The sequence below is a fragment of the Typopeltis vanoorti genome, chromosome 1, assembly GCF_054136105.1.
Source record: "Typopeltis vanoorti isolate ZY-2024b chromosome 1, IOZ_Tvanoo_1.0, whole genome shotgun sequence".
In the NCBI taxonomy this organism is placed as follows: domain Eukaryota; kingdom Metazoa; phylum Arthropoda; class Arachnida; order Uropygi; family Thelyphonidae; genus Typopeltis; species Typopeltis vanoorti.
In genome coordinates, this window is record NC_143549.1 from 185,786,331 (window position 1) to 185,801,268 (window position 14,938).

General features: G+C 36.4%; 1 protein-coding gene across 1 annotated transcript in view; it reads left to right on the top strand.

Moving 5' to 3' along the window:
* roq (RING finger and CCCH-type zinc finger domain-containing protein roquin) overlaps positions 1–14,938 on the top strand; it is a 504,568-nt gene that overhangs the window by 97,521 nt on the left and 392,109 nt on the right. The window contains exon 5 of the mRNA XM_090405434.1: positions 4,257–4,389. Within this exon, the coding sequence (XP_090261560.1) occupies positions 4,257–4,389 (133 nt within the window). The remainder of the gene's footprint in view (positions 1–4,256; positions 4,390–14,938) is intronic.

The window sequence follows — 14,938 nt, forward strand, 5'->3', positions numbered from 1 at the left end:
ATGTTTTACTTGTTCCACAGGTTCTCCATTCACAACACAGTTGACATTTTCAATGATTCTGCCTATTTTCATTGTCTTTGTCTTTTTATTGCTGACCTTCATACCATATCTATTACAACAGTTATTCAATTTAGTCAGAGAATCTTGCAGACTTGTAGCGGATTTATTTAGAAGTATAACATCATCCGCATAAAGCAAAGAGCTGACATTAACATCTCCAATTTTGATATCAGGTTTAATACCACATTCCTTCATAATGTGATCCATATAGATAATGAATAACAGAGGGGATAATGTACATCCTTGTCTCACACCAGATTTAACATTAAACCATCTTCCTGTACTTCCTTCAAGTCTAACTGCTGACTCACAACTCAAATAAAGACTAAGTATTGCTTGATATAATGCCCCATTGACACCATATAACTGCAGCGTATTGAATAGCTTCTCTCTTGGCACCTTGTCATATGCCTTTTCCAAATCGACAAAACTTAAATACAGATCTTTGTTATATTCCCATGCTTTCTCGACTATTTGTCGTAAAGTGAAGATCTGATCCTGACAGCCTCTATTTGGCCTGAATCCAGCTTGTTCTTCACCAAGCTTTTCTTCCACAATTCTTCTCAACCGTTTCTCAAGTATACTTGCATAGATCTTGCCAGGAACACTCAGTAGGGAAATACCTCTGTAATTCTCACATTCAGTTTTATTTCCCTTTTTATATATGGGTACTATGAGAGCTCTACTCCAATCATCGAGAATTCGTCCCTCTGTCCAGGCTTTCTGAACTATGCAGTGCAGCCACTGTAAGACTCTTATACCACCATACTTCAGCATTTCTGGTCGAATATCATCTACTCCTGCTGCCTTTCCACATTTCAAGCCTTTGATGGCTTTATCTACTTCAAGTATGGATATGTATTCCTGACTGCATGCCTGGTCAGCGTTTTTTATCACTGTGCTGTCATCACTGCTTGTTTCATTTAGCAGTTTTTCAAAGTAATTACTCCATACTTCAAGGATATCTTTTTCTCCTGTTTTCATTTCACCTTTATAATCTCTAATTCCTTTTACAGCACTCTTTCCTCCATTCCTAAGCTTCTTCAACAACCTCCAGAATATTTTGCCACCTTCTTGATATTTATTTTCTATATTCTTGCCAAAGTCCTCCCATGACTTTTGTTTAGCTAGTTTTACACAGTGTTTAGCTTTCTTACATTTGTCTCTGTATTCTGTAAGAGTAAAAGCTGACTTATTTGCCAGGAACTTTTGATATGCTTTCTTCTTTTCCTTCACTGCCTCTTTAACTTCCTGTGTCCACCAGGGAGTTCTGATTTTTTTATCTTTGCACACAACCTCACCACATGCCTCTCTGGCAGAATCGATCAATGTTTCCTTCAGAGTTTGCCACTGAATCTCCAAGGTTTGATTCCTGTTCTCAAACTCTTTCATTTTCTTTTCAATAATATTTCTGTATTTTAGTCTACAGTTTACATCTGAGAGCTGCTCAACTTTTATTCGCTTTAAAACTTTCTTACGTGTTATTCTTTTCAATATGAAATTCAATTTTATCCTGCTCGAGACTAAATAGTGATCACTTCCAACTTCAAATCCTCTGTACACTCTGGTGTCCTGCACCAGGGAGAAAACATCACTATCAACAATAACATAGTCAATGAGACTTTTCTTATTCCTAGCCTCTTCTCTCCATGTGAATTTGTGCACATTTTTATGTTGGAACATGGTGTTAGTAATAACCAGTCCATGTCCTGAGCAGAAATCCAACAGATATTTGCCATTATTATTAGCTTTCCTCTTTTCTCCAAATTTTCCCAAAATATTTTTGTGTGTCTCACAATCATTTCCTACTCTACTATTTAGATCCCCAACAAGGACCAACTTTTCCTTTTTCATTGTGTCAGTTGCTTTTTCTAAAGCCTCAAAAAATTCCTCCACTTCTACCTTAGTAGAACCTTCTGTGGGACCATAGGCACAAATAAGTCTCATTGTCCAGTTCCCCATTCTCATATTTGCCCACATTACTCGACTTGAGACTGACTGCCATTCAAGAAGATTAGCCTCGTATTTTGTGTTGAATACTATGGCTACTCCTTCTTTTCCTTGATTGTTATTGCCTGAATATAACATTTTGTATTTATTGCTCAGAAAGATCTCACCGGTTTTGGTCTTTTTTGTTTCAGTCACCCCTATTATGTTGTTCTGGTACTTATCTAATTCCTCAGCTAGCTCCATTTCTTTGCCATTCAGGCTTCTTACGTTGATAGTACCGATCTTTAACTCTGGTGATGTTGAGTTGGGGTTTGTTTTCAGATTTGTTCCAGTAGCTGACTTTTCGCTGTTCGCCCTGGTTCCCTGGCGAAAACAACGGGGGCCTTGTTTAACCGGGCGACGCCCCAGCCGGCATGAAATTTTGTCATGTTGTACCATCATTTTTTATTTTATTATTTTTTATTTTTTTATTTTTTATTTTTATTTTATTTTGGTTTAACCAATAAGAATACAATTTGGTCTGCTAAATCCCAAATTGCCAGCCCATCCTCGTTCGTTCAGTATCAAAGTAGATACCCAACAGGGTGCACCACGAGAAGGTGAGGATTGGACATTAGGTCAGAAGCCCTGGTCGGTTCTTCGCATTCCTTTAAAGGCTATGTAGAGGTCTCCTCTCAGTTATACAGCTTTGACCCTTAAGCACCCCTAAACTGTTTTATAAAAAAAAATATAAATATTAAAAAAAAAAAAAAAAAAAAAAAGAAATGTTTTATTCCTTATTTCTTCTACTTCCTTTCTAGTAATAGGCCTAGTGGCCTGCTGCATCCCTTCCCATCTTTTCAAAGGCTGTCCTCTATTCCTTCTCCGTTGAGGTCGCTTTCTCTATATCTCTCTCTGGAGATTCTTCCTTCACTCATTCTTTCTATAAGTTATTTCTGATATTCCTTATTAAATTATTATTTAATAAGGAATAAGAATTTAGCAGAGTTAGATTTTCAAAAAATCATCAAAGGATATTTTTTTGCTTCTGTATTTTGTACTTGCTTAGTGTTGAAAAATTGTTCCTAGTTGCATTTTATTTGTTCTACTACAACATTTTGGAAGTACGAAAACCATATTTTTTAGTGAAGCCTTTAACAACTGGAAAAATCTTGTTGCTGATATATGTGAATATGAATCGCCTGCTAAGTGCATTAATGCTTTGCAGAACTTAATTTGGACTTGAAAACAACTTAAATAAAAAAAAGAAAAAGTAAATCATTTGACAATTAATATGTATGTATGATTAACACTTATACAGATGTATTTTTATAAAATACATCTGTGTAGTGTTTTAGAACAAATAATAGAAAATCTCAATTTTTAACTTAAAATTGATTTCTTTGTAGTTGAGTAAAAAAAAAATAATAATTAAATCAAAAATAAAAGTTTTTTTTAGGATTAGCAAGTGTTTACAGAATGTGACTCATTTTAAATTTTAATACTTAGTCAGCAGTCATGTTTTCATCCGTAAATATTTGCAAGGCGATTCATTTAAAATAATATGACTTATTTTGGATGTTGCACCTCACATTACCACTGAAGAACAAGTGACAGTGACTATTCATTTCATCGAAGGTGCTGGTAAGTCAGTTGATATTGTTAAAATATTTCTGAAAGCAGTGGTAGTGGCTTCACAGAGTTTTTTCTGGAAGAAGAATAAGAAAAGCTTAGTGAATTGAACTTATCAATTAAAATTTGTTATAATCGGGAATATGTTGGAGATACCTAGAACTTTCTTTATGACTTGTGGATGTGACAGTCTTAATTTTTTATTTGTTAATATGATTAAATTATCTGCTGCTGTTAAATCAATTTGTGGAATATTTCAACAAATTTATGATTTTTCTTTCTGGTTGAAAACTTAGAGTAAATAACAGAAAACATTAACTTTTCCTGTTAATTCAGAATTGATCACATTTCCTGAAATTTCATCAATTGAAAAAAATTCAGAATTGATGGCATTAAAGTAGTGTGATACCATTTAATTGATGTCACATTCCTTGACATCATAGAGAGAGAGAGAGAGTGATAGAGAGAGAGCTAAATATATGAAAGCATATTGAAGTGCTATTTTTAACAAAGGGATTGAAAATTTTTAAGCTTCTGAGACCTGAAGTAACTTATACCTGAATACCCTCACCTGCCATCCCTAATAATATAAATAATATACTGTGTCTGAGTGCATTTTTTTTCCTCTTTCAAAGCTGCAAACTCCTCAGTCCTTTTCCCAGAGTGTCCAAGAGTTGGTGATTGCACTGCAACGCACAGGTGATCCTGGAAATCTTTCTGTTTTAAGGGCACATTTAGAACTGTTAGCTGGAATAGATCCAAGCCCAGGTAGGTTTGAATTTAAATGTATTGTAAAAGAAAAGAAACATTTAATGCTAGGTACTGCTCTCCTAACCTTGAGTTTGCAATACTATATATTAGCTACGCTACATAATTCTTTAAATATAAAATTTTCCCATCTAACAGCAAGTCAGTAATATTAATGCAGTGTTTATATCTAGGAAATAAATTTGCTTTTGTGGAATGTGTTCAACTTTTGACTATCAGAGTATACATTACTTTTAGTTAGTTACTGCAATATACATTAATATTATATAGTATAATATTTGTCGGTGCTGTTATTCTAATTTTCATCCTCATCATCATCAAGTTCCTGATATGTAACCCCAAGGGATGTTCAGGTTACTTTGATACCACTATATGATTAAGTTTAATTTATTATTAATCTCTTATTAACAATTTTCCTCCACATCAGTCTATTAATTGTGAACACTCCAATATCGTAATAACTAACACTTTGTGTTTCTAAGGTACTTCTGACTGATTCAATCCACCTAGACCTTGGTCTTCCTTCTGGGTCTTTTTTGCTATCTTTTGCATAAAAGATAGCAAAAAAGACCTGTTTTGCTAACCTTTCCTCACCCATTCTATTTAAGTGACCAATACCAACTTAGAATAGTGCTGCTGACACATTCTTGAATGCTAATAATGTCAGGGTCCTTTCTAATATCCTCATTTTTAATATGATTCTGCCATTGATGCCTCGGTTCACTCCTCTAATTTTTCTCAGAGTCCTCATATCTGTAGTCTTGATCTCTAGGCTTTGATCAAGGGCTTTATTTCTAACTCAACTCTTGGATCCATAACTTAAAACTAGTTTTGGTTAATTTCTTTCTTATTTCATATAAATTTATTGAGCTGGCTACCCACTACCAGCTTTTCTTATTCTGTTGTCTATTTCCAGTTTAATTTGTCATTTTTACTAAAAACTGTACCTAAATAGTTGAAATATTTTACTTGTTCTATAGGCTCTCCATTCGGAATGTAGTTAATGTATTCAATGGTTCTGGCTATTTTCATAGTTTTAGTCTTTTTACTGCTGATTTTTGTACCAAATTTGTTACAGTTGTTATTCAATTTAGTTAGGGAATCTTGGAGACTTGCACTAGATGTATTTAGGAGTACAGCATCATCTGCATAATACAAAGAGCTAAGTTTCATATCGTTGATTTTAATATCAGGTTTAAGCACTTTCATTTATAACGAGATCCATGCAGATGATGAATAAGTTTTGATTATATTGTGCATCCTTGTCGTACACCTGATTTTACATCAAACTATCTTCCTATATTTCCTTCAATTCTTAAACCAACTTAGATATAGACTATGTATTGCTCTATATAATATTCTAATTATCCCACATAATTGTAGTGCTTTGAAAAGCTTTTCTCTGGGCACCTTGTATGACTTTTCCAGATCTACAAAACCTAAGTACAGATCTGACTAAAAACCGTGCCTAAATAGCTGAAATATTTTACTTGCTCTATAGGATCTCCATTCAGAATGCAGCTGAAGTTTTCTATGCTCCTGTCTATTTTCACAGTTTTGGTCTTTTTATTACTGATTTTCACGCAAAATTTATTACTGCTGTTATTCAATTTAGTTAGTAAATTCTGGAGACTTGCACTAGATATGTTTTGGAGTACAACATCATCTGCATAATGTTCAAAGTTTTTTACCTTGGTTGTATTATACAATTATATACTTGCTTTTAATCCTTTACTCAAGAAGCAAAACAATATTTTGCACGTGAAACATATTCACATCCGAGTTACTTGTATATAGAGGCTAATGACTTCACATCACTTGTCTTAGTATGTATACCATAATGCAAAGCACACACCTTTTCGGACATGTAAAATGCTATGCATAATGGGAAGGGCCACTACCCAGACCGGTTTCTGAAACTGGTCTGGTTAGTCATTAGCCTCTATATACGAGTTGCTCAGTCATGAATTTACTTCAGATGCAAACTTTGTTTGTTTACACTTGGATAAAGGATTAAACCAAGAATATAATTTCTTAGCATCTTTAATTTATAGTATAACCAAGTGGAAAAACTTGCAACAAATAAGTAATATAAATAAACCTGAAGTATTTTAATTCCCCATATTTAGTAGACAAATCTGGTTTAGCTCTGACTTTTTTTTTTTTTTTTTTTTTTTTTTTTTTTTTTTTTTTTTTTGAAAATCAGTGATTGTTAGTCTTCATCTTCTGCTGTCAATGGTAGCTGGCACATAACTAGCAGTGATCCAGAGGCATCTGAGAGTACTGCAGACAGTTGCTCATGGTCAATAACTACTATATGTTATTGTCTGTAATGAGAGTTGTATGTCAATTTTTTTGAGTTCTGGATTAAAACTCAAGATTTTCAGTAGGAAAAAAAATGTATTAGCCTATGCCAGATCCCTCAATGTGAGGCACCTATACATGGTGGAGAAAGGGGCTTCCATTAACAATACAGGCCCTTTTCATTCTTATTAGTTTCCCATATTCTTTTGCTGTACTTCTCCCTGAGTCTTTTTTGTACTATCCTGTCCTCCAGACCACCATCATTGGGATCCACTGCCTTGATGCTATCTTGGTATCTCGTACTACTTTAGCTCTGCTTTGGTAAGATGGGTGGTCTTGGATGCCAGGATCAATCGACTAGTGTGCTTGCTTGCAGTGATCAACAGTATTATAGTAGGAGGATGGGCATCTATGTGTGACTCCATGAAGGTGGGGGAGCTCCTGCACAGAATCAAACTCCTCCTGTGAATGAATAATTTTCATCCTCTCATTTATCAGGGGTCCTCAACAAACCCAACCATGTGCAGAAACCTCAAATACATCAGGTGAAAATCAAAATAGCATAACAAAAAATACAATACAACAACTACACCTTTATTCATGATCCTGCCAAAAGGAGAATGTCCACCTGGGAAAATGTTACCTTTCTTCATCCAGAAAGGTTTAGAAGAGTTTACGGGATCTCCCAAATCTAAAATGAAACTGCATTCACGAGCTATTCTTATTGAAGCAACAATAACAGTAACACACGAACAGAAAAATTACTTCATGCTGCATCCATCGGGGGAATACCAATTATTCCCCCCCCCCCCACAAAAACCATAAACTTTTCTAGAGGCATAATATCAGGGTGGGACTTCATTGTTCCTAATGAAGAGATCTTCTGTGAACCCAAGGACCAAAGAGCAACATCTATAAGAAGAATCCTATTATGTGGGGATCTGCACCTTATTTTCCACCAGGAACATCATCCTCATCTTCAACACACCAAACCCACCATGTGTCCTAGCAATTTATCTCAGCTTCCCCATAACATTATATCTTGAACCTTTTGCAATGATTTAAATGTCTAAAATATGATCATTGTCAAACTTCTTGTCATGGCTCTGCCATCTGTGCCCAACAGGGCAGAAAAAGATCATGAGAATCTTAAGAACAGGACACCAAAATGTCCTAACTGTAAGAGAGGCTACCCAGCATACTCCCAAATATTCCAAAGATGGAAGGATGAAAAGAAGATCCAAAACTTAAAAACAGAGCAATTCATTGCTTATTAGGGGTTGGAGAGGCAATATACCACAACAGTAGCAAGATGTGCTTAAACCTGTTTATGCTGAAAATGCAACTGTATGAAAAATGTCAGTAAGCATGTTGACACATACAGGGTGTTCGGGATAAATTTGACATATTTATAATTAATTATATTTTTCCGTAAGTTACATGTATTAACACACACTTCTCTTCATTTAAAAGTTTGGACCCTTCTTCATTCATATACAAGATGTCAGAAAGGATGGATAGCTGGAACCCACCTGAATCATGGAAGAGAATAACTTGTATCATGATGATTCGTGCCCGCCATCAAAATAAGGATATTACGACTGCTGCCCAATGCTCCCTGAATACAGTAAAAACAATCAGGCATGAACTAGAGACTTGCAATAGTGACTACGAGGATGTAGCAAGAAGAAAGATCCCTAGCAGACGATCTGATTGCGTTCGTACAGCAGAATTCCTCGCAAATCTGCAGGAACAGGTGTTGAAGAACCCTGGCATTGGAATTCGGGCTTTGTTCGTGGAGTTGCTAACTGTAGTCAAGCCCTGGATAACAAGGGTAGCCAATGGTAGGCCGTATGTATGGCAGCAGGATTCGGCCCCTTGCCACACCTCTGGGAAAAGTCAAAAATGGTTGTCTGAAAATTTCTACGACTTCACCAGTCCAAATGTTTGGCCTCCAAACTCCCCAGACCTTAACCCCATGGATTATTTTGTATGGGGCGCAGTTGAAAAAGACACCAATCGCACTTCCAGTAATACAAAAGCCCAGTTAATGGATAAAATTAAAACAGTTTTTGCGGCCCTTCCCAGGGAGACTGTAGCATCAGCTTGTTCGAGGTTCCGAAGCAGAATTGAAGCTGTGATCGATGCTAATGGTGGTTATTTTGAGTAAATCTTGTTGATAGTATTGTAATTAACTCTGCCTGTAATGTTTTTTTGTCAATTCATTAAATTTAATAGATACAAAGAAGATTTTCTTTTTCCTTATGAAACTGTCAAATTTATCCCGAACACCCTGTATGTCGATCCTGCCTTCTCACAACTACAACATTTCAGGACTATATAACTTGCTTGATATCTCCCTAGATATCAAATCAGAGAGAGAAAAATTGATATGGACTCCACAGGAAGATAAAACAATTAATGTACCTAGTGGCCTGGAGGGAGTCCAACAATGTGATGACATGGATGTTTTTCCCGACGAAGAAATGATACACTGGATATCCACAATTGTTAAAAAAAAAAATATATATATATATATATAATAAAATAAAAAAATCCAAGACTAATGAAAATGAAGCCTCTCATTGAAGGATGCCAGATGATATCACCAAAAAGAAATAATGAAAACATTTCTACAGTGAAATGATCATGGATTCCAACAAAATATTGATGACATCAAGGCTCTTTTGCACAAGTATATGGTTGCAGGAAACAATTTGGAAGCCCAGTGATCATCTGGCATTACAAAATGTAACTATCATAAGGACAACTCATGCGATTGGCTTACCAACAGAGTAATTGCCATTCTAATGCCCCCCCCCCCCATTCCAGCAAGTTCCACTAAATACCAATGTAGGTAGTTGCCATCTGACTCTCAAGTGGAACTCTAATAGCAGTATGCTTACATCCTCTTCCTACAACAGATATCTCTCAGAATGCATAAATTATATATTTAGTTTAATCCTTTATCCAAGTGTAAGCAAACAAAGTTTGTGCCTGAACTATCTTCAGGACTGGGGCAACTCGTGGCAAAGGTGGACTAAGTTCTCATCACTTTCCTTAGTATTTCATAATGCAAAGCAGATCTCTTTGCAGACATGTATAATGCTATGCATTATTGAGGTCTCTTCGGTGAGAGCCAGACCCAGAGGTAATACCAAGGTTGAAGCATGCAGAACTCATATTGTAAGTGTAAGCTCAAGTGTAAGTGTAAGAACTCAAGTGTAAGCAAACAAAGTTTGCTCCTGATATATCTTCAGGACTGGGGCAACTCGACAGATAGTTGAGAAATCATGGAATATAACAAAGATCTGTAGATCTGGAAAAAGCATAGGACATGGTGCCAAGAGAGGAGCTATTCAAAACACTACAGTCATATGGTGTCAGTGGGGCATTGTATCAAACAATACTCAGTCTTTATTTGAGTTGTAAGTCAGCAGTTTGAATTGAAGGAAGTACATGAAGATGGTTTAATGTTAAATCTGGTGTGAGACAAGGATGTACATTATCCCCTCTGTTATTCATTATCTATATGGATCACATTATGAAGGAAAGTGGTATTAAACATGATATCAGAATTGGAGATGTTAATGTCAGCTCTTTTCTTTATGCAGACGATGTTATACTTCTAAATAAATCTGCTACAAGTTTGCAAAATTCCCTGACTAAATTGAATAACTGTTGTAATAGATATGGTATGAAGGTCAGCATTAAAAAGACAAAGACAATGAAAATAAGTAGAATTGTTGAAAATGTCAACTGTGTTGTGAACGGGGAACCTGTGGAACAAGTAAAACATTTCAGCTACTTAGCACGATTTTTAGTGAAGATGGTAAGTTAAATATGGAAATAGACAACAGAATCAACAAAGCTGGTATGGTAGGCAGTCAATTGAATAAATTCATATGGAATAAGAGAGAAATTAGTCGGAACACTATAGCTGTATACAACTAATTTAGTTTTAACTTATGGATCTGAGAGCTGGGTCAGAAGTAAAACACTTGACCAAAGACTAGAGATCGCAGATACGAGAGTCCTGAGAAAGATTAGAGGCATGAACAGATAGCGTCAATGGCAATATCATATTAAAAATGAAGATATTAGAAAAGAACTAAGAGGAAAGGAACTGTTCCTCTTAAATCTTTCCCTATATCGTTAATAAACAAATTAAACAGCAGTGATCCAAGAACAGAACCCTGTGGCATACCACTAGTCACAGGCCTTCTTTTGGACTCTACTCCTGAATAAATTACTCTCTGATATGTCTCCAGCAACCACCCTCCTATCCATCTTGCCAACCCTTTATCCATTCCCATATGTTGCAGTTTACGGATTAGAATTCCATGTGGTATCCTGTCAAAACCTAAGCCAGGTCCAGCAGTATCACTGTAAACCCATTACTCTTATCCAGTTAAGCCATTACTGTGTTATAAAACTTGAGCAAGTTACTGAGGCATGATCTACCCTTCACTAAGCCATGCTGTCCCCCCATACAGTATCCCATTTTCATCAATCCATTCCCGTATTTTTCCCTTAACTACTTTCTCCAAGACCTTGACAACGACTCCTGATATGCTGATCGGTCGGTAATTTGCAACAGTAGTCTTGGATTCCCCTTTATGCAGTAGAACTATTTTCCCCTCTTTCCACACCTTCGGGACTAAACCAGACCCCGAGACTCGGATTAAACCACATGGTCAAGGGCACTGATAATTCTTTAGCCGCTTCACGTAAGACCCGTGCTGGTATACCATCCTATCCCATAGATGTATTCACATTAAGGTTCTGTAATAGACTATTCACCTCCACTTCATTCACCACAATTCCTGTATAAACTAATGGTTTCTTCATTCTTTCAATGTCACCACCTGGATGATATACTCTTACAAAGTGTTTACTCAGTAATTCCATAATATATCGACTGATTCAGTGACATCTTTGCCATCGGCATTCCTTAAAATCATTCTGCCGTGTACAGTTTTTCTTTTACTTGCAGAATATTGAAAGAACTGTTTGGGATTCTCATTAGCTTGCATAGCTAGTTTCCTTTCATAATCTGCTTATGCTTTTATTACCACACTCGTTACCCTTCTGACCTGCGCTTTATACCTTTCGTGTGCCTGCAGGTCACCTTTCTCTTTAAATTCCCTTCTCAGTCATTTCTTTTTTTGCAGCTCAAGCTTAATGGTGTTATTCATCCATTTAACCCCTACTTGTTTTACTATTCAGACCCTAGGTATACAATCAGCCATAACCTCCCACAAATGCTCCTTGACCACTTTCCATGATCTATCGACATCTAGCCCTGAGAGTTTTACATGCCATGGCACTGAACCAAGCAATCTCCTAAGCTCGTCATACTTGCCAGCACGGTAATTCCACGTATACCCTGTCTTAATCGAAAATTCTACACCTTCAGCCACCTCCCATGTGGCAACATGATCATATTCATTACAGTCAAATTCTCAGATGCTATTACCAGGTCAAGCACTCTCAAAACCCTAGTATTTTCTATTACATGCTGCCTCAGATAGTTATCCCTTAGTAACTGAATAAAATCCAGTTCCTTCCTCACGTGTCCTCTCCTCCTTCCAGTCAATCTTACAATAGTTAAAATCCCCCATAATAATTACACTCGTTTCATCAATTTCTTTATGCATATTATCTCCACCATCTATTCCATCACCTGGTCTATAGCAGCACCCAACTGTATATTTTGTTCTGGTAGTCTCAATCTCACACCAAATAGTCTCAAATGAGCTCTTTTCACTATCCTGCAATACAACTTCTATTCTCCTTGGCTGCAGTTCATCAGCTATCATCAATAACACTCCTCCCCCCATTTTATTCTCTCTGTCCCTCCTAAACACACTATAACCTATACATTCTATCCCACTAACTATATCATCTTCTGTCAGCCATGTTTCACTAATGCTTCATGTTTCGCAATAACCTGTGGCCAGGAAGAGCCAACCAAGACCAAAAATTCTTCCTTCTTGTTCCTAATACTCCTGGCATTAGTATACATGAAATGCAGAGGTCCCTTTGTCCCACCCCTATCTTGATGCATTATTCTAACTATTCCATTCTGATTTCTTGTCCTTAGTACTGGCTCGGGTACATTTTATACATTCTTACACTCAACTGTCTCACTGATGCTGCATATCCACCCCCCCCCCCCTTCCCCTCCATGATAGTTCTAGTTTCCCTGGTTCTGCACATCCATTTTCACTTCATTCAGCAACACTTTTTCCAGTCTCCGCACACCACATCCATTCAAATGCAGGCCATCCTTCTTATACAAATCCTTTCGCCCATCAAATTTATTCCACACTTCCACAAATTCCACACCATTCCACTATTGTGGAGGTTGAAAATGGAGGAAAGAGTGCTGTAAAAGGAGTTAGAGATGATAAAGGTGACGTGAAAACTGGAGAAAAAGATATCCTTGAAGTATGGAGTAATTATTTCGAAAAATTGCTAAATGAAACAAACATTGGTAGCATAGTGGTAAAAAAAAACACTCAACAAGCATACAGTCAGGAATACGTATCCATACTTGAAGTAGAAAAAGCCATCAAAGGCTTGAAATGTGTAAAAGCAGCAGGAGTAGAGGATATTCGACCAGAAATGTTGAAGTATGGTGGTATAAAAGTCTTACAATGGCTGCACTGCATAGTTCAGAAGGCCTGGACAGAGGGGCAAATTCCCAATGATTGAAGTAGAGCTCTCATAGTACCTATATATAAAAATGGAAATAAAACTGAATGTGAGAATTACAGAGGTATTTCCCTATTGAGTGTTCCTGGTAAGATATATGCAAGTATACTTGAGAAACGGTTGAGAAGAATTGTGGAAGAAAAACTTGGTGAAGAACAAGCTGGGTTCAGACCAAAATAGAGGCTGTCAGGATCAGATCTTCACTTTACGACAAATAGTGGAGAAATCATGGGAATACAACAAAGATCTGTATTTAAATTTTGTCGATTTATAAAAGGCATATGAGAAGGTCTCAAGAGAGAAGCTATTCAATACGCTACAGTTATATGATGTCAATGTGGGTATTATATCAAGCAATACTTAGTCTTTATTTGAGTTGTAAGTTAGCAGTTAGAGTTGAAGGAAGTATAGGAAGATGGTTTAATGTTAAATCTGGTGTGAGACAAGGATGTACATTATCCCCTCAGTTATTCATTATCTATATGGATCACATTATGAAGGAAAGTGGTATTAAACATGATATCAGAATTGGAGATGTTAATGTCAGCTGTTTGCTTTATGCGGACGAGGTTATACTTCTAAATTAATCCGCTGCAAATCTGCACTATTCCCTGACTAAATTGATTAACGGTTGTAATAGAGATGGTATGAAGGTCAGCAATAAAAAGACACAATATAAATAGGCAGAATAGTTGAAAATGTCAACTGCGTTATGAACGGAGAACTTGTGGAACAAGTAAAACATTTCAGCTACTTTGGCGCGATTTTTAGTGTTGATGGTAAATTAAATATGGAAATAGACAACAGAATCAACAAAGCTGGTATGGTAGCAAGTCAATTGAATAAATTCATGTGGAATAAGAGAAATTAGTCGTAACACTAAATTAGCTATATACAAGACAGTGTTCAAACCAGTTTTAACTTATGGATCTGAGAGCTGGGTCAGAAGTAAAACACTTGACCAAAGAGTATCTTATTGAAAACGAGGATATTAGGAATGAACTTGATATTGTCAGCATCCAGGAATGCGTTAGCAGAGGCTAATCTCAGGTGGTATGGTCACTTAAACAGAATGGGTGAGGAAAGATTAGCAAAACAAGTGTTCTCTGCCAGGTTGGCAGGACAACGACCCAGAGGAAGACCAAGATATAGATGGATTGATACAGTACAAAGTGCCTTAGACGATAGAAATATAAGATCTGATAAGGTTGGAGTCTTGACAAGTAATAGACTAATCTGGACGAAAATTGTAGATAGGAAGTTAGTAATGATATAAATTTTTCATGTAGTACTAATCCTGTACACCCCTTGAGTGTACATGGCAGGAATTTGATGATGATGATGAGATTTTCAAATTACTTTACTTTCTTGAATACACACAATTATGACTGGATACAATATCCATTTGGCACAGTTAATGCATCGCATGGTGAATTTTCATTACAAGAAGAACAATTAGTTACCTTGTCAACAGATCATACTCTAAAAATGAAATTCTCTGAAATAACTCGAGGAATTTTGGATT